Genomic DNA, 21252 nt, shown 5'->3' on the forward strand with positions numbered 1-21252 from the left:
TTCCTTACAGAGCACACTCATTCACTTATGCAAAGCAGACCACTTTAGAGTCACTTTATTAAGCTAACACACACAACTTCAGTTCCTTCTCAGTTCTCTGCGAGTATTCCAAAATTTTTTTAAAATGACAGGTTATGTACAAAAGATAAAAAGGGTAGGACTTTAAAGTTGTGAGACTGCCTCACACAGCATATTGTCACCTTGATACCAACCCGCGATATTATTAGGTAGAATTTAAGCTTTTATGCTAAATTCACAATTGAAGGCACAATGAAAAAGGTGGCTGCATGTTTATAAATCTGCTAAAACCAAAGTACCTTTTTTGGAATTCCACGACCACTTAAGAGTAAAGGGGCAAGGGTAATGCAGCAGACTGTGAGTCCATGAGGAACACAATAAATCCAGCATGGTGAAGACAAGCAATTGGAGTTACCAATAGAAAAACTAATACAGTAATCCCTCCTCCATCGTGGGGGTTGCGTCCCAGAGCCACCCGCGAAATAAGAAAATCCGCGAAGTAGAAACCATATGTTTATATGGTTATTTTTATATTGTCATGCTTGGGTCACAGATTTGCGCAGAAACACAGGAGGTTGTAGAGAGACAGGAACGTTATTCAAACACTGCAAACAAACATTGGTCTCTTTTTCAAAAGTTTAAACTGTGCTCCATGACAAGACAGAGATGACAGTTCTGTCTCACAATTAAAAGAATGCAAACATATCTTCCTCTTCAACGGAGTGCGCGTCAGAGAGAGAAAAGCAAACAAATCAATAGGGCTGTTTTAAATATGCGAAGCACCGCCGGTACAAAGCTGTTGAAGGCGGCAGCTCACACCCCCTCCGTCAGGAGCAGGGAGAGAGAGAGAGAGCCAGAGAAAAACAAAGTCAAAAATCAACACGTGCCCTTTGAGCTTTTAAGTATGCGAAGCACAGTGCAGCATGTCGCTTCAGGAAGCAGCTGCACACAGAAGGGAGCAACGTGAAGATAATCTTTCAGCATTTTTAGACGAGTGTCCCTATCGTCTAGGTGTGCGAACAGCCCCCCTGCTCACACCCCCCTACGTCAGCGCAAGAGAGAGAGAGAGAAAGTTGGGTAGCTTCTCAGCCATCTGCCAATAGCGTCCCTTGTATGAAATCAACTGGGCAAACCAACTGAGGAAGCATGTACCAGAAATTAAAAGATCCATTGTCCTCAGAAATCTGCGAACCAGCAAAAAATCTGCGATATATATTTAAATATGCTTACATATAAAATCCGCGATAGAGTGAAGCCGCGAAAGGCGAAGCGCGATATAGCGAGGGATCACTGTATATACTTTTATACATAGTAATGAGTTAACACTTGGGTTGGATTCCAAAGCTTGGCAATAACTTAGGAAAATGAAATGACAGTAAATAGGCAGTAAAAGAACTAAGTTTACCTTGATCTCACCGATCCTGCTTACAAAGCGTACTTCATCATTTCTTGACCCCACCTGTGAGATGTTGATGAAGATATCTTGTAGCCAACAATCTTTCAGTTCCACAAGATAGCATCTGATACAGAGAAAGTTGATTGGTCAATAAGTAGATGTTCAGAGGGAAAAAAAAAGGTCCAAGAATTACTCCGAACAACAACTGGGTGCATAAAGTAGGAACAACAATGTTTTGGCCATGCCTTCCGCTTGCTTGGCAATTGTAATTAATTTGCAAGTACAGTATTTAAAATCATTTGGCTTCAGGCACTGGTGTATTTAAATAGGATGACACTACCTCAGAGTTCAGACACTACATCTCTCTCTTTTTATGTCTCGTCATATTCTGGCTCATGTTTTTGATCAGAAGTTTTGACTTTAGAATCTTGTATCTTGTCAGGTTGTGTTTTTGTGGTTATATTTTTTACACAGGTTCTCACTTCACCTTTCATTATTAATTTATTTTAATAGACTTGCCAAAAATTTTCCGCAACATGACTTGTGACTGCACATTTATACTTGGAAATTCAACCTTGTAGAATTATTGTGGTAATATTGCTGGCACCAAGTATGTCAAAGTCATAACAATCAATTTCACAAAGGAGCTTATTTATATGCATTGAAGAGACAACCTAAACAATGCCTTTCTGCCAATGCTACATTCCTGAACAACTCAACTTTGGTAACACATTAATATTTAAACAAGAATTTGAGTTAAAGTGAAACTGCAGCTGTTGAATAGGGAGCATTATGTATTTCCTACATTACTAATCTACTCAAAAACATGTCAGTATTCAATAACCTAATAAGAGGCAATGGCTTATGATCAGTAGCAATTTAAAGCAGGTAAAAAAAATATGGAGTGGCATACTTAAAAATTATGGAAACAATTCAGGTTTATTGTTAAAACAAATAATAAATTACTTTAGAATCCAGCCCTCATTACTCCACATTCCACAATTTTGGGTAAATTCCTTCACTATGGGGTCATCTTCTGACAAACATTCGGGCATCAGGCTAGAAACTGAAAACAGGGTACAAAGTTAATACTTTCAAATATGTAGATTGCAAATGTATTCAAAACATATTCAGAAATCCATGCTCAACTGTTAACAGTTAGAAAACCACTATTATGAACATTTAACAAGAACATTTGCAGAACGCTAAATCTAATGAAACAATACAAAAGTATATCAGCAATACCATTTTGAAAAAGCCATCATCCCAAACTGAGATGCCAATTCTGTATTCATGTGTTATATGAATTTTCCAGAGTTACCACTTGTGATTTCTTATACCACATTCACCTTGACCTCCAGTTAGCATTTTCAGAGAAATTCAAGATCACGGTTGATTTACTGCTTGGTTCACACAAAAAAAACAACAACTCTTCCCCCCCCCCCCCCAAAAGAAAATACGAGGCAGAAATGCTCAGTAGGTTTTCACATGATTCCAAATATAATTTAAACCACAAAAACACTTTTTTGATTGACCTGGTTAATTTTTTTATTTTATTTTACTAAACATGATAAGAGGTCAATGTTGCATCACAGCCTCAGCAATCCAAGGTTGCACTGTTTTATACAAATTGTCCCACTGGAAGCAGCAATTCTGAAGGGTGTTTATGGGAAATTTCCCACTTGGCTGGATGGGAAATCACCAGTTTCCCCACAACAAGTGAATACAGCATTATTATTACTACATTGTCCAATAGACCAGGTTAACCGAGAATGTTAAAAGGCTAAAAGAAAGGGAACATATGGCATCCTTTGGATATTTTGGAAACATGGTTACACTTAAAAAGCTGAAATCAGGCAATTGTTTCACGGTGAATAACTGCATCAGAGTCTAATTCTTAGTCTAGCATACTGAGCAGGTTGATTTGTCATGATGCATTTCACCATTAAAATATTCAAGAATACATAAAATAACAAGAAAAAAAAGTGAAGGTATCGGGTTATAAAATTAGAATTTGAATATAATGTAGAGTTTACATGGTCAAGTAAAACTTTAGTAAATACTACATTATAACTTGATTTCTTGCTCTGTGTACACATCCTTGCAATCTGCCAAACAGAATGTTAACAGTCTAATCTAATCTCATCTAATCTAATATGTAATACTGTAATCTAAAACTCCCATATTTATTATCAGTTCATATTAATCCTTTCTGACCTAAGCCCCAAAAATCTGCCTGGGTTATGTTGGTATCTGTGACTACAAGTAGTGAAAGGGTACCCTATCATGTTTTTTATGTCCATCCATTCAAGATGAATTCAGCTTTCCAATTATGACAGTTATTAACGGCACTGTATAATATAAAGTTGTGTTAAAACAGAAATTTTTTTTTTTTTTTTTACATTTTCAATATCTAAAGAATGAGAACAAAATGAATAAAATTGAATGACAAAAATGAAATGTTGCTTCAATTTGATTGGGACTTTATGGCTGTCAAGAGGGAAGCAGCATGTAGTGCAGCTCGTAATTATGCAGCACACTATGGAAGATTGGAGTAAAACAGGTGGTTTTGGAGCTATACATTATTTGCTTTGGAACTGTTTTGGTACTGGTACTTGGGTCTGAAGGCTGGTATCGATACTGAAGTCGATAATTTTAATACTGATCCAACACTAGCACCAACATGTTTGATCAAAAATATTTGTTTTGAGGCAATGATATTTACTACAAAATGTTACTGGGTAAGAGTGTTTAGTGCTTACTATCTAATAATATCTAATAATAGTGCTTTGCAAATAAAATCAAACTTCTAACAAATATTAGATAACATACAATTAAAATATGCTTTCATAAAAAGGACACAAATTCAACAGTTTAGCAGAAAAACAGAAAAATGTCAACTTTTAAAGATTTATACCAAAGTTAATGAAGGTTTACCTTCATCCAAAAAATTTAAATTTCAAACATAACTTGCATATTTATTGCATTTCTTTTTTATACACAGTATTGATATAGCAGCAAAGAGTGGTAGTAGTGGTGGTGGTAGTAGAATAGTTTTAACAATTGCCTTTTGTAGATTTAAATGGTACAGTTATTCTAAACTCTATTATGACAATAAATCCTAAGGAAAAAGCAGTGCAAAATGTGTGTGTTCACCTAAGACCAAAGCATGTGTGGGTAGGGTTACATTCATCAATGATGACACAGCTCACTTCTTTTAAAGAGACTGATAATACACTTACTCCAAGCTTATTGTATTTTCAGAAAAAATAAAACACTTGAACCAGGACCACAAAACACCATCATCAAATCTTTTTTATAGGGATGGAGTTTGGTATGTATTAAAATAAATAATTAATAATTAATATTAATATTAAAATTATTACAAATTAAGGAGCTAGGCCTATATATGCACGTGGCACAAGAGCTGTTAGCTACCGCTTGCAAGTTCAAAAAAGACATTACGTTTTGCCATTTAATACTTTAAATTCACAACGTACTGAATTTCAGTATGTTTATAAAAATTAAACACAAATAATTTTATTTTGTCAAGAATCATGCATATTTGTGTTACATCTCAAAGTAAAAATGAGTTAGCCAATAAAGAATTAAAAACAAAGTTATACTTCTATCTTCTGCAAAGTTGCTGCCAGCCCCCATACTGATAAGAGTACTACAAATTACTAAACTATAACCATACAACTTGTTCTTTACTAAATTTCAATCAATAATTCTCAATTTTTTACTGATTTGCAAAAGAATGGTCAAGAATAGAACTGTTGGCTAGTATAAAATTAAAATTTTATTTATATAAAATTAAATTTAATTAATTTAAACTAATTTTAATTGTTAAAGAAATTTTATTAAATTAATAAATTATTTTATTTATCTATGCAGCTACATTCTGATATATATAAAATATTCAGACAAGGGACTATTCTAAATACTACACAACTCCGATGACCTGGGTTTATATGTGCACTGGCCTCCCAGTTTCAATAGAAAACCTCAATCTGAAGAACAAACATCTAAAAAATAAGAAAGCTTGTACTGTAAAATTTGGCTTTAACTAAAGCACTTTAAATCAAGATAGCAGCATAGTTTGGAAAATCTTGTATTTTATTTGGACAACAATCTCATGTGACAGAGATATAAAAAATAATTAATTGAAGGCTGTACTGTTCGCTTTATCTTGGAGATTATGATAGCTAAATCTGTATGACTGTTGGTAATAACTTTACCAATTTCATTTCCAAGCTTATATAAATCTACACTGTAATACTGCAAGGTTATTTTAAAATTTCACAAGGGAATTTCCCTAACTAAGTAAATACCCTGTGCAATAAACTAATTCCTTTACTGCCCATTTGAGATACTGTAGAATTGAAAAACATTAGACTTGTTCACATATAATTAATTGCAGTGCCGTATGCCTTTTCAATAATTAACACTAATTCCAGATTTCTGCCTCCATATGTGGACAGACTAGTCTTTAAACTTTACTTATTTAAGGAGTAATATGTCAATGGCAAAGGAATTCAAAAAAGGTATTTTAAGCAAAAAGCCAATAAAAATACATTTTGTAATTACTAACCATACAGTATTGTACTTGCCTGAAACAGACTATCGCAGGAGTGGGCAAACACAATCCTCGCGGAATACTGTATCTGTAGTTTGTCCACTTCAGCCAATGTTAAATAGATTTGCATGTAAACGAACCTGCTGCTTAATTATACTCCTTTTGACAGCAATTTCTGGATTCATTTTTGTCTTCAAACATTTGACTAGTTGAATCCTCTTATCGGTTTTTAATCTCACTATTTAAATTACTGTATAAAATTTCTGTAAAACTGAGAATTTCCAATGTTGCACAGGCCACTGTGAATGGTAAAGTATTCATTAACACCGGTTACCCACTTCTTTGCCTGGTCAATTTAAATGACCTGCCTTTTTACTAAATTTAAAGATCTCACAGAGTCAGAGCTAAGACGATGCAGCTTAACGTGCTGATAAACAACAAAAAAATGTATGTCAGTGTTTTGAAGAAAGACTAACATCACCTGGCAGTGTTCATTTAAATATGTAAATAGAGAATATAATCAAACAAGGTCTGTCAAAGACTTAAAAGCCACAGAAATCGAGGCCGAGTACAACTACCAATAGCGGTTGCATCACTGTTATGTGCCTATTCATCTTGTTTGCTCTGGAATTAAACTTTCAGAAGCCAATCATTCTTTTTAAATAATATTGGGTGGCCCAATGGTTAGTGCTCCTCCCTCATAGCTTCATGAGACTATGTTTGAATCACAACTCAGTCAACATGTGAAGCCTTCATGAGCAAGAATTGCTCTTATGTTCCTTGTGATGAAGACAAAAAATTGACTACATAACTACAGTGCAAGAGTCAAACCCACTTACTCATTATTCTCTGACAAACTGGATGGACCTTTTTACCCTCTTCCCTAGTTTAACCTTACTAGGATAAGCTCCTAATACTTTATTCCAGTGTGGTGGTCTGTATCAGAGATAATCAAGTCAGGATTTTGCATTCTAGTGGCAAAAAAATACTAACAGAGGTCTATCACAACTGAAAATCTTATTTTTTTATGCATTAAGCAAGCGAATGCCACCAGGATTCCTTAAGCCTATAATATGGATGTTGCCCACTACCTGCAATCATATACCAGAAAAAATAGTTTGTTAAATATCGGTAATGCATGATAAAATAATATTCTCTAAACAGAAAGTTATTATAGCACAAGTGAATGGAGTTAACTCAGAAAACAACTGTGAATCTAAGAACCAGGGAAGTGTTTAAAAGTAAGACAATGACAACAATAATGAAATTAACAGTATTAGTAATTATTTCTAAGGCAAAAAAATCAGCAATAGGAGATTCCAAAAAAATACAGAAAAGTAGACAAATGACTGTAAAGAGCAAAATGTGTATCATTTTATTATATGCTTTTATGAGAATGAAACCTCCATATTCAGCAGTAAGAATAAAGATATTAGCTTTTGAGATGTGACTCTTCACTGTCCTGTTTTCATTACAAGTGGTACACATTCAGAAAGAAGTATACATAAATTAAAAACTATATTCTGAACAATAATTTTTAATCCTTAGTAATCACATAGGCTGAAAGGAGCTGCTAAAATTAAATGATCACTAAATCAAGAAGTTACACCCACTTCAACTTCTAAACATTCAATTGAAAAACTGGTTTGAACTATCATAAGAAATGTACTTGCAAATCCTGTGAGACATTTAGTATTTTTTGAAAAGCAACAGCCCAGTTTCTTCACGTGTGCCACTGACCTTATCACCAAATGATTCATCGTTTGAAATGTGTTGCCTTTTGTATTTGCTTCTAGGCAGTTAAGTTTCTTTTTGAACAGTGATAGCTATGCCCCAACTTCTCATCACTACACGTTTTTTTAGCAAAATAATGAATAGGAATTTTCCTATGCCGAATGATCTAATCAAATACCACCTGTACAGTAAGCCTTTTGCAACCAACACTTTTACAAAACCTAATCGATTTAATGCCTATGGACAGTGTTAAATACTCATCTAAAACTAGTGATGAACTGTTCCCTAGTATTTCATTAAATAGATGGAACAGTCACAGAGAGAAGAACAGAATGGTCAGCCAATGTTGGTGGTTTCATACTTTTAGCAAGTAAGCTAATGATCATCAGACTAGATATCAACACAATAGTGACAACAGCATTTGGCACCAGGGTGTCCAGAATCCATTTACGAACTGGTTTCATGTAAGCAAAGTAGATGTTATTTATTATAAGTACGTAAAGTTAAGTCAATGAATTGTAAGTATTTAAAGATGCAACACCATTCATCTAACTCAGGAGGTCAGTCATGTTTTGGAAAAATGTTCACACTTTAAACCTTAAGTTAACAATACTCACTGCCCGTAGCATTTTGATTATTACCCAAGAGCTTCAAGTGACCTAGGGTCAGATTTCTGACTGGTCACTGTCTGGGATGAGCTTATACACTATTCATTTGTCAACAGCACCCCAGGTACCATGGCCTTCTACCACATTTTACAGACATGCATCTCAAGGTAAGTGGGGAACTGCGATTTGTCTGGTATGAGCAAACGTGCTCAAGTGCCCTTTGATAGACTAGCAACTCCTGTAAAGTTCGCCTTTTCCCCATGAATCCAATGCTGTTCACATAAGGTTTGGCACAATGTAATCCTACACTGGAAATAATAAATTGATAGATATTTTAGGTTTTATCTAAAAGTGTCTACCAAAGGTGTTTATTTTATAGGTGAACGTTTACTCATCTTTCTGTATAATGAAAACTTGCCTAATATTTTATATAAAAATGTATTACTGCACTTATAAAAAAAAAAATAAATAAATTATTGTTCACTCCTTAAAATTATAGGATTCAGATACTCTAATGAGAAATATGTACAATATATTTAAACATCTCTGCCACCTGTACATCAACATTTGCAACACTTGCTTGTGGATTACTTCTAAGTATGTATTAAAATTGAAAGTAAAGATTCCTTCAGAAAAATTTGCCATATTATAAATAATTAGTAAAGTTCTTAGTGACTGATTTGTTTCATAGAATCATTGCACCAATAAATAAAGCCAACCTGATTTTTTTGCTGGAACCACTGAAGAGATATCCTTAAAGTTACAAAGGGGAGCGTCGCTAGTCATAAGCTGCACTGCAACCTTCACTTTTGAGGATGGGTCTAATTTGTAAACAAAGGAGATGAATATCCTTGGTGGAGCAGGAACTTGAAGGGAAAAGAGTCTGCAGAGAAATCAGGTAAATTAATGTTAAATCATCTTAAACGGAATAAAGAAGACTGAATTTCAACACAACAACTTGGTGAGGGATTAATTTCTAATAAAAGCAGAATTGTTGCCATTTTCATTGACCATTCAGTAGCTACAATCATTTATTGTGATGCTAAAATACTTTAACACAAAAATACTTGCTCGACAAGACCAATCCATGTAATACTGAATGTATCCATTAGGCAAGATAATTTTCTTTAACTATATAGTTTCTGCTTGCTTTAATGTAAATTCTTTCAGAAATCTGCAATTGATTTCTTAACACACATTGTAATAGCATTCTCCCATAACTTAGATACATGGACAAACTAAGGAAATCTTCAAAAAGAAGTTAAGGCAAGACAGTTTGTACAAAACACTGTCTAAAACTTATATTTAATAAATTAAATTATGATTTCCCCTCTTACTTGATTCAATAAACTAGAATTTACTGAATTGAGCTCAAACAAGGTAAAAACTCTTCTTCTGGAAATATCAAGGAAGCAGTCTTAAACTAATGGTTTACTTTGGTTTTGGAGCAGCTCCATGTTTAAAGGATTTTGTTCAATCAATGAAGCCTCTCTCACACTAAGTAAGTTGGGCAAATTGTGCTTTGGAGCAAAAAATATCCCTGAAAAAAATGCCCACGATCTTTTGTCATCCTGGGCATAATGTTTATCTTGGCAATTTGTACCAGTTTCTGACTTCTGACTCAAGCTTGTAGACTTACTGTTTTATTACATTACAAAAAACTACCTAAACAAGTATAAGAGGTGTTGTAATGTGAGATTTTACATATAACTTGATAAATGTTTTGTATGTCTTTATTTCTAATTTGGGCAACGCAATGTAATTTAGTGTTTACCCCCACTTAGGAATGGGTCTGTTTGAATTTTACGACAGGATTTGGGATGTGTGTTTTAAACCAGTTTGGCAAGTGTTTCTTTGCTAAAGTCATTTCTACCCCCGCAAATGGGCTAAGGTGTACTTTAACATATGGTTTGGGGGTAGATGTTAAGATGTTCTATTTCCCCCATTGGTCTGAAGTATGGCTGTTTGGAATTGGCTTGTCTCAGAGGCCTTTAAGTACTACGACGCCCTATTGGCTGTAGGGGTTGGTCAGAAAATCTATATATTTACTTGTTTAACCTCACACTCTCTCTCTTACTAACCAACATCTGAAAGAAGCATCTCTCTTGCTAATCTGTGATGATGAAGACAACACAATGAAGAGCACAGCTCAGCAGCCATTTTGAACAGACATGTGGCTGAAAGCTGAGCACCAATGATGCTTTAACTAGAGACATTTAAGTAACTACAAGACTGTGTGCCGCCTGAACTACATATCACCATTTAATCAGGTTGTATGGTTGCCAATATTCAAATATACTTTGCATTTTGTTATTATTTATGAATATTATCAATAATACATTGTTTAAACTGTAACTTAACTTCTGCTTGTCTTTTTACTACAACTAATTGCCTGAGGTTATAGATATAGAAGGGAAGGTAGGGATAAGTTATATACAATAATACCTTATAAACAGTGGTAAGTCTGTGAGATTAGGCATTCTAAGGCTACATATTAATAATACAATAGGGGAAAGTAGAGCAATATTTATTACTCTATCAAGACAAAACAAGAGTTAAAAAAAGAAATGAAGTTATTTAACATTTTGAGGGCTGAATATTTTTTCTAAAAAAAAGTTCTGAAAAGCACACAAAGCAATAGTTTCACACCGAAATCAACATAAAATGTCTTTTGCTGTATAATGTGGCTGCCAGTTCGCAAGGAATGCATGACAGGCTGACTACAATGGTGTCTTTGCGGGGAGGGGGGTTTGTTTCAGCAGCGGTTGAGGTCGCAGTGCTTTGCAATTTGGTTTGTGCCTCAAGGCATTGTAACTGGCAGTCACAGAAGGCAAATGTTGTCGTAGGCATGCCAGCTACACAAACCTGTTCAGCCCCATGATCAGATGGGGGACTGATCAGCTGATCCTGGTACATCACTTTTTTTTCGATTGCTTGTATCAAAATCAGAGTCAAATGAGTCCAATTCAGAGATCACATGCAAAACATCATCCATGGAGTATTTTGCTTTATGCATTTGCTTCGATCTCTCAACAGATGTCAATGCCATTTTTGAAGAAAGTAGAAAATAGACGAGGATGCACAAGAAAGGATTACCTGTGAAAAGCAGCAAAAGGTACCACAAAACAGAGAAGCTGGGGACTTAACTACAGTACTTGGAGCATTCATCCAAAAATGTATAGCACATATACTTTCCAAAAATCCACAAAGCAGTCCTCCACAGCATTGGAACACAATCTATAGCACGTAGCAATGGATGGAACTGATTAGTACTTGTTCTAAGGGAGATCTAGCTTTTCCTGGTTTATTTCAAAGGATCACATTAAACAAACAGTCTCACCTTACATTCACACTATCCTGAGAGCCTGGGATCACACCCTCTATTAATAAGGAACTGCCTCCATTCCAGGCATCATCTGGGGAGCACCAAGTCCGTAGTAAGCAGTTATTAGGGATGTCTAATAACTGGTCAAAGAACAGAGGCTGCACCTCTTGTGCACTTAGGTTGAACCAGCTTTTCACTGATTGTGCCTGGAAGAGAAAAGGACAAAAATATTTCTGATGTATGCTAAACATGATATTTTAAATAGACTCTGTCATTCGAAGAAATATTAAAAACTCAACTGTTCTGTCAAACCTTTTTAACAAAAGCAAAGCTAATAAATATATTTAACTGTTGCAGACTGAAAAATCTGTAAATTACACAGAACTCGGGAACTGAATCTGTACAAAAAACACCAACACTTAGAAATGTGACGAAAAACAAAAATAAAACAGAGTCATGGGGTGCCAAAGCCTACTGTGGAAGCATCTGGCAGAATGCAGGGAATAATCCTGGATGGGAAAATAGTGAAGTGCAGGGCACAATTTTGTACTGTACATGCTCAAATTGAGAGAATTTTTAGCTACACTGATCAAGTTAACTATAGAAGGGAAAGTGTCTTTAGAGAGGAAAAAAACAAAATCTGTCTGGACAAAAGGTAAACTGTGATTGGCTGGTAGTGCCAAACATTCACATCATAACATAGTTAAATATTCTGGCATTTCAGGAAGATACCACTATACTATTCAGAACAAAATGTTTAACAAGAAACAGTGAATTACTTAGGAAACTAAAGGTTTAGTGGATTGTTTTTTTGGAAGATATCCCTCTCCCCCTCAATCATTGGTCAAGAGTCATGTCCTTAATTCAAAAATTTACTCCCATGTACTTTACTTTCTGGTTTATGAAATGCATCAATTATTCCACAAGTATATATTCAACAATATTTCATAAAAAATGGTGGGTGTACCGTTTACACATAATCAGTAATCAAGCAACATGATAACATGATACAAGTAGTTAAGATCCTATTAGTGCATCTATATGTCAACTGAAAAATACATAGAGAAAAAATAAGATAACTTAGAATAAAGTTTGGACTTGTACCATTTCCAAAAATTAGAATGAAGACATGTATTACCTTTCCATTTAAGTAGAAACACTTTCCAAATCCTTGACAAAAAGAGGTGACAAAAGGAAGAACAGCAACACTGTGAGTTGGGAGGTAATCATACAACATGCTCCAAAACCTGAAAAATAATCAAATTAGTCACACATCTGCATATGTAGTGGATGATGCACAGAAGATTAAGTTTAGGAAGCTCTGTACAGGTTTCAGCCAAAAACTGTAATATTAATAATTTTAGGTCATGGCACTGTCCAATCCATACCATATTTATTCCTATGTTTATCATGTAGTTTTTTATCCACTGAACCTCTGTTAAATGAATACAGTGATCCCTCGCTATATCGCGCTTCGCCTTTCGCGGCTTCACTCCATCGCGGATTTTATATGTAAGCATATTTAAATATATATCGCGGATTTCTGCGGACAATGGGTCTTTTAATTTCTGGTACATGCTTCCTCAGTTGGTTTGCCCAGTTGATTTCATACAAGGGACGCTATTGGCAGATGGCTGAGAAGCTATCCAGCTTACTTTCTCCCTCTCTCTCTCTCGCGCTGACGTAGGGGGGTGTGAGCAGGGGGGCTGTGTGCAGCTGTTTCCTGAAGGACATGCTGCACGGAGCTTCGCATACTTAAAAGCTCAAAGGGCACGTATTGATTTTTTTTATCTGTCTCTCGCTATCTCTCTCTATCTCTCTCTCTCTGTCTTCCTGCTCCTGACAGAGGGGGTGTGAGCTGCCGCCTTCAACAGCTTTGTACCGGCGGTGCTTCGCATACTTAAAAGCCAAAAAGCCGTATTGATTTTTTTTTTGACTGCTTGCTTTGCACTCCTTTGAAAAGGAAGATATGTTTGCATTCTTTTAATTGTGAGACAGAACTGTCATCTCTGTCTTGTCATGGAGCACAGTTTAAACTTTTGAAAAAGAGACAAATGTTTGTTTGCAGTGTTTGAATAACGTTCCTGTCTCTCTACAACCTCCTGTGTTTCTGCGCAAATCTGTGACCCAAGCATGACATTCTAAAAATAACCATATAAACATATGGTTTCTACTTCGCGGATTTTCCTATTTCGCGGGTGGCTCTGGAACGCAACCCCCGCGATGGAGGAGGGATTACTGTACTTCATAGTTTGTGGGGCCAAAATAAACTCCAAATAATTTACAGACTGAGCATCTTATAGGTGCTACTTAATATATGTGTATCCTCCATCTTCATTTTTGTGTAGTTGGATTTAAACTTACACTTTTAAGTTCAAATTAAATTGAATTATACAATTGCAATGTTCTTTTTATTTCATTATTAATTACAGAGGACTTACTTACTTTCTCCCCCAAACTATGTGACTTTTCAATTCCACCCGGTGGTGGGGGGGGTTTGGGGGGGGGGGGTAAACATTAACATCATAAAAAGTTTTTGTCTGTTTTTACCTGCATTACTATCAATCTTTAATATTTTTGTTGTATCAGTATGCTGCTGCTAGAGTATGTGAATTTTCCCTTGGGATTAATAAAGTATCTATCTATCTATCTACTACATTTTTCTGATTAAATGGAGTGCGGTGTTTTATCCTTGACATTGGTTTTACTGCATGGACAATTAAAATAATTAAAAGGTATTCTTTCCAACAGATCGTCTCTTTAGCATCTACCAGTTTAGGCTCTCTGGTTTAGATTTTTACCAGCACTGTTTGTAAGGGTGAAAAAGATTGTCTATGAAGCACCAATGGCATTTCATCAGTAAAGATACTGATAGATGTTAAAAGTATAAATGTGACTTTAACCAAAAATCTGTCTAAGTAGATTTACATGCCTCACCATTGATTAACACAGGGATCTGAGGGCAAAATATACAAATTGTTAAGAGTTACACAAATGAGCAATATACGCCATCTATTTTCAGAGGTGTTAGATATTTTGGGCTGAAACCTGGTAGGACTAGAACTGCAAGTAAACAGTTCAAACTACAGTTTCGTCTTGGTTAATTAACAAAACAACTGCAACTTTCATGGAAATATTATTGACAATTTTATTTGTATCCAGCAACTATTATATTAATCAAATATTTATATAGTCAATGACTGCATAAGCTATTAAAAGCTCACTACAGTTTTTCAGTCGTTTCCTGCCAATATAAAAATAACTCCGTAAAATAGAAAACAAGTGTTTATACAAATAAACCAAAAATTAAACAAAATATTTTAGAAGCACCTTAAAAGTTTACTAAAACTTAAACTACAAAAACATTGATACTGATCATATTTTGTTAAAATATAAAAAAAAGATTATAAAGGGGGCATATGGTAAACACAAACTGACAATTTGGGGGGTACTTTCTCACAATTAATATTATAAGTTAGTGTACAGCAACTTATTCAGTAGGCCATTAGTATAAAAGCGATTATCCGTGGCTACTAAAACCTGTAAGAGAGAACAGGTGCACTTCCTGTGTGAATCTGATTGTCAAGGTAGCCAGAGCCTAATAAATGCAGACTCAGTAGTTCAAGAAAAACAAAATGCATAAAACAGGCATTAAATAAAATAAAATGGTTGAAATTTAACTAGAGTAACTAAATTATTTATTCAGACATCAAACCTACACAGTGTGTTCTTCACAGACACCTTCATGAAACTGTGTACTTGCAGGTTACATGCAGTGTACCAACTGTTGCCCTAACAGTAGCTTTCAGATATTCACGTTTGTGCTGCCTTTAATTTCACAGTAGAGAGGAAATGTAAAGAAAAAAAAAAAAGTTTGTTTGAAAATTAAAATCTGATGATCTGTATTCCTCTGTTTTATGTGATTTCTGGCAATATACATGCAATGCTGTGCATGAGTGGCCCTAGTTAAACTTAAAAATACAGGACAAAGCTATAAATCAAAAGTATTGTAGAAAGCTTCAGAATGTTTCTGGAATAAGCAAGGAGATTTCTCAAATAAGTACTGTTAAAAGATCGTTTTAGTCAACATTGAAAATCTGTTTGCTTGTGTCTACCTTAAAAGTTTATTTTTAACAGTTCAAATCTGTTGCTTTACAGGAATCACCTGCAAAACTGAGGTTTCTACTCTGTGCTTCACGTTATTTGATCACCTAACCTAAAGCATACAAGTTTTGCTAAAATTTATAGGGATGGGCTTTTTGTCCACATCTTTTTTTATTTTAGCTCATCAAATAGGTCCTATTTATATTTCATTTTAAAATTACAACCGACAGCCTGGAATGTTTCAAGCTCCGTCTAGTTAATATTTTGCTTTTTAATATATTTTAAATACAATATAAATCACTATTCCAAATTCAGTTTAAGTCCGTTTTCTTTTTGTTTCTTGTGATAATGCATACTGAAAAAAAGCTATGACACAAACAGAGTAACTGATTATAATTATAATTATATAGTATGACTGTAATTTTTGTAGTCACTGTGGGGCACTTGCAGATGCCTCTCTGTTCACGGTGTACAAACTCAACTAAAATAAATATGCTAAAATCCATCATTTTTAGCTTGAACGTCATTAAGGATAATACATATGAAATGCATTTACCCTTGTAAATTCTCTTTAATATTGTTGTTTATTTTAGAAATTTTGAGTAAGCAATTAAGACTACTTTTGACAAGAGTTTTTTTTTTCATCCTTAGTTTAAGTTTTCTTGTTGTTCTACTATTAATAAAACAAATGCAAAGCCTCACTGGATTTAATATCACATAAGACATTTTACAAACGAGAGGAGGACACTAAATCCATCAATCTTGTTTCCTAAACTAACAGCTACTTTGTCCCATCATCTCATTAAGCCAATTTTAAAGGCTGTCATGATTAAATAGTTTGTTCCAGATTCCAACTACTTAGTAAAAGTGCAGATTCCTGCAACATTTTTTTTTTTTTTTTTTAACATTTTAACTGGAAGCATTAAAATTCAATTCTCAATGAGACACAGTAGGCTTAAAATAGTGTTGTTGAGACATTGTCCAAGGTTTCTAGAATAAAATCTTGTGCCTAGTCTGTAAGTTTTCAGTTTTTCAAACACATGCCACATACAATTACCAATAACCCCTAGCACAGACCTAACTTGGCCTCTTATGAATGGGGATTTCATTGGACTGGTGCCCCATCAAGGCCTGGTTCTCACCCTGATGGTATCTAGTCAAGAAATTAACTAAGTGGGTTTGAAAAGGATAAATGAAGCTTCATTTCTCTTCAGCATTTTGAAGACATGGAGTAGGTCCTCTCATCTACTGAACTATTCTCGACCAAAAGTCTCATCTCTCGGAATATTGAGCTAGAATAACTGACAAGATGGTTCTCTGTTCACTATGTGAAACATGGTATTCCACAGCATAACTAGTTTCACACATAAAAGCCTGAAAAGAAACGCTCTAGAACCAACACAGTACCTTGAGTAAAGTACTTTCACTCACTTAGCTGTGCAATAATTGTAGCAATGTGAAGCAAACGTATCCGAGAAATGCATGCTAGTGAGTAGGATTGGGACAAAAGTTAGAGCCATGGTATTTCTTCAGAAAGGATTGATAAATACAGTCTGCTAATCTCCAAAATACTTTTGTTAGTTGCTATCTTTATCACATACAAGTGACCAAAGTAAAAATAATGCACCAATACATAGACAAGCTAAATACAATCAGCAAATTTGTTGAACACATTAACTTTATTTTCAGCAGAGCTGAAAATTTACCATTTGTCAGATATTTATGCCAGTGCCGGCAACTTGACTGTCATCTTGCGGAGAAAATGATATATCAACAATAAAATCCTAAATTAAAAAATTATATCTGTATTAAGTTATTTTTAAGTATTTTCTCCAGTGTTTAAGCTGTAAATAAATCACATTTAACAAATGATCACGCTGACTTGGGAAAATGTATATTTAAATTTTAGGCAGAAAGGTGCAACACAGAAATGCATAGTTCTTCGTCTGCATGCAAGTCATTACTGAAAAACTGGCTCTCTTTGAAAATAAAGACAAATTGTACTGCAATTCAGATTGAATCTATGGAGCATATCATACAGCTCAGTGAAATTCTGGTTGTCCCATTTAGAAAGTGCAAAAATTCAGCCCTTGCTGAAGTGAAATGGTTCTGGGATCTTTCATGCCAATTTAAGAAAGAAGGCTGAGGACCATCCCACATCTTCCATTATGGCAGAAAGGAGTGCCCCAGAGGAGTGGCATGTGCAGTCTGACTTCCACCTATAAAAAGTGTTCAATAGTGGAAAAAAATTTCTCCCACTTCATCCCTTCTCCACCTAAGTCTGAGGTAAACAGTATTTATATAAAAAAACTGTTCTGAGTGAATTCATGCATGAGTAGTACACAAACGTTGCTTCCTATAACAATGGACAACGTAGGAGCTTTGACAGTTACATAATGCATGTGTTAACCTACTTTTTAAGATAACATTGCCTTCCAAAAATTGAAATGCTGTCAACAAACATCAAGAATTTAAAGATGAAGAAACATTTTTCACACGCATTGTCAATCATGCTGATCTCAGTTTTTATATTTAATATGTGGCAACAGTTAAATAAAATAGAGAACAGCTCTGCAAAGAGATGATAGAGGTTACACTGAAATAGCTGGACTTAATAAAAGGGATCATGGCAATAACAAAAAATGAAACTTTATATGTTAAACAAAAAAGCTTGCTATACAGACATCGCCCCTTTGGAAGTGAACGCAAAGCTGTGCCCAAGTCAGAAGAGCCAAAATTAACTGTTACAGAAAAGTTTAACTTTCATAATTATTCAATACACTGCAGCTGCAGACGTATAGCACATTGGTTTCGCCCAAGGTCTCTCTTTCAAGAGATACAAGTTATTGTTCCCTGCAATATGCTTTCAGTTAGTATCACTTATACTTTACGAACATTACTGAGCCATGTCATGCCGAATATATGTAGTTGAGACAGCCTTCCTGGATGTTTGGGTGACTTCATTACTTTTGTTTCCCCAATTCAATATATAAATGTTTATGTAAAACTACAAATACATTAAGCATTTATATCTTTCTTTGAATTGTTTGGACAAAAGTAGTTGTTAGAAGAATTGATAAAATCCCTGAAAGATAAATAACTTAACAAAATAATTATTGGAAGCTCTAACAAAATATACATTTCTTTTAGCACTTTATCTAATTCAAGGCCTAATCAGGCCCAAAGCAAAAGAAAGAGGGCTTCAGCTTACATATGAAAACTTAATCATATTATTCTGATTAGGTTCTTCCCTAATGTAATCAAGAAAACTGCATTACTGTTCTTTTTAAAAATTGTACAGTACACCGTATTAGACACGCTCAATAAAGTAACTTGCTTATCCTTACCCATGGAGTTCACAGAAATTGCACTTGCCTCAGGCAAAGCTCATGGTTTGAAAATTCAGAATAAATAGCCATTCAATAACAAATAATGCAATGCAGAAGTCCTACTTAATGAAATCTAATGCACAAAAGTGAACACACATCAAAATTGCAAAAATACTGCAAACGACAAAAAAAATTAAAAAATTAAAAAAAAAGTGTGCCATGAAATTGATGAGACTAAGTAAAAACATCCACAGAACAGTAAACAAAGAACTTATGTACCTTAAAGAAGACAATATGCAAGAATGGCTCCAAGGATGAAATGACCAACATGTAGTATCAAACATTAACAACACTCTTTATTATACATGCACACACAAATACATAGACACAAAAACAAACACCCAGGCTCATACCATAAAAATGTAAAAGAACTGAGCTGTCATTCTTAAAAAGGAGAAGCTGTAAATTTAAAATAAGATGGAACATCTCAGAATTTTTAATAGGACTAACTAAATAAATAAAGTAAACTACCCATTAGCCAGGGGAAGCATCTTTATAGGGAAATGCTGGGTTCAATCTGCTAAGTGTACACTTCAGTCTTCACGATTCTAAAAAGAATAATCACTCAATTGACATAATGGAATTCCCACTCAAGTAATGATGAGACTTTTTGTGGGGGGAGAAGGGTTTCAAGTTTCACTTTTTACAATGATAATAAAAAGAAAATCAGTTTCCTCATTTCTAGTGTCAGTTTGCTCAAGCATCCTTATTCAAGTGGACTGCAATGAAATACCTCGCTTTCCTTCATGCTTCTTTGCACCAAAATGCATAGATATAAAGGGGAAAACATTTATAAGGCTGCAATCCCATATTGCCATTCCCCTCAAAAAACAATGTGCAAGTAAATCACCTTAAGTGAAATTAATGCTCTAATGGATATGTCTCTGCCTTTTATTCCCTGCTAAAATTGCTAAAAGCAAGTGAACTAAATCAGTTCACAGTACTGCTCTTCATAACCACACACCAAGATTACCATTTTTTTTTAAAAACCACAAGTTAAATTCTAAAAATGAAGTGTGGGTTATATTGAAATCAACCAGGCTACCATTTAAAAAAATGCATTACATTGTAGAATATTGGTCAAAGACCATAATAACTCAAGCTGGTACAGAAACAGGGCATGGCAGCAATGCATTCCACAGATGGAGGTGGTCTGTTTTTCAGCACTGCTAATATGCCCTTCCCTATTGGCCCTTGTAGGATTAACATCTATCGGCATTAGATTTCCTAATTACCTTAATTAACTGGTAATATCACGGTAAGTCCTGAAGCCATTTAAAATATTGAAATACAAGTTCTACCAACTCTGTATTCCATAACCAGCGACTGTAGATCTATTGGACAAATTATTTTCACTCTATTAATATTTGAACTTATCACGATAAAGTACTTGACATTGTTTCCATAAGTTAACCGTTAAGTTCAGCAACATGTGTAGAAATTGTCTGATGTTTGTAAAATACATTTCTTTCCGCTCAAGTTAATTGGAGGTTCCAAATTGGTGTGAATGAGACCTGAGAGACTAAAACCAGCCTTTGAGCTCAATGCTGCCAGAACAGGGTTAGGGTTAGCCTCATACAGAATTAAATAGGATTAGGAATGTGATGTCAATTGGTAACTCTTTCAAATCTTAACATAATTCTACATGTCACCATTTAAAAATAACCGTTTGTCATCACAACAGAACTTTCTCTTTGTTGAACATTTGCCACTGATCAGGAAGAAAAGAGGAATATAATGGTTCTAAACTTGGTAGCACTGTGGTTGTTGTTAAAACATTCCAACAAATGTATTTCTTAAACTCTGATTGTACCATTTAATTAAGCATTATCTTTATAATTAGTTTGTTTCTGCTCTTGTTCCACATAGAAGTATTACTTTCAAAAGACATTTAGTAAAAAAAACATTTAACTTTGAGGAGATTCAATAGACTGTCTTCCAAGACATCTCCATTTCCACTTGAATGCATGATTCTATGGAGGACTTAAAGAAAACATTTTAAAACTGCAACATTAAAGGTTAATAAAGCAGAGACATGCAGTACTTGCCAATACAAATATAAACTAAAGATGGGTAGCTAATGTAGTTTCAGTGGTACC

The 21252-nt window shown here is 34.6% G+C and overlaps 1 protein-coding gene across 1 annotated transcript in view; it reads right to left on the minus strand.

The window, feature by feature from the left end:
- Positions 1 to 21252, minus strand: part of engase (endo-beta-N-acetylglucosaminidase) — a 58289-nt gene that overhangs the window by 8341 nt on the left and 28696 nt on the right. The window contains exons 9-13 of the mRNA XM_028820052.2: positions 12799 to 12907; positions 11676 to 11866; positions 9055 to 9218; positions 2381 to 2480; positions 1424 to 1538 (exon numbers count right to left, since the gene is read on the minus strand). Coding sequence (XP_028675885.1) covers positions 1424 to 1538; positions 2381 to 2480; positions 9055 to 9218; positions 11676 to 11866; positions 12799 to 12907 — 679 coding nt within the window. The remainder of the gene's footprint in view (positions 1 to 1423; positions 1539 to 2380; positions 2481 to 9054; positions 9219 to 11675; positions 11867 to 12798; positions 12908 to 21252) is intronic.

The sequence above is a fragment of the Erpetoichthys calabaricus genome, chromosome 14 (genome assembly GCF_900747795.2).
Source record: "Erpetoichthys calabaricus chromosome 14, fErpCal1.3, whole genome shotgun sequence".
In the NCBI taxonomy this organism is placed as follows: domain Eukaryota; kingdom Metazoa; phylum Chordata; class Cladistia; order Polypteriformes; family Polypteridae; genus Erpetoichthys; species Erpetoichthys calabaricus.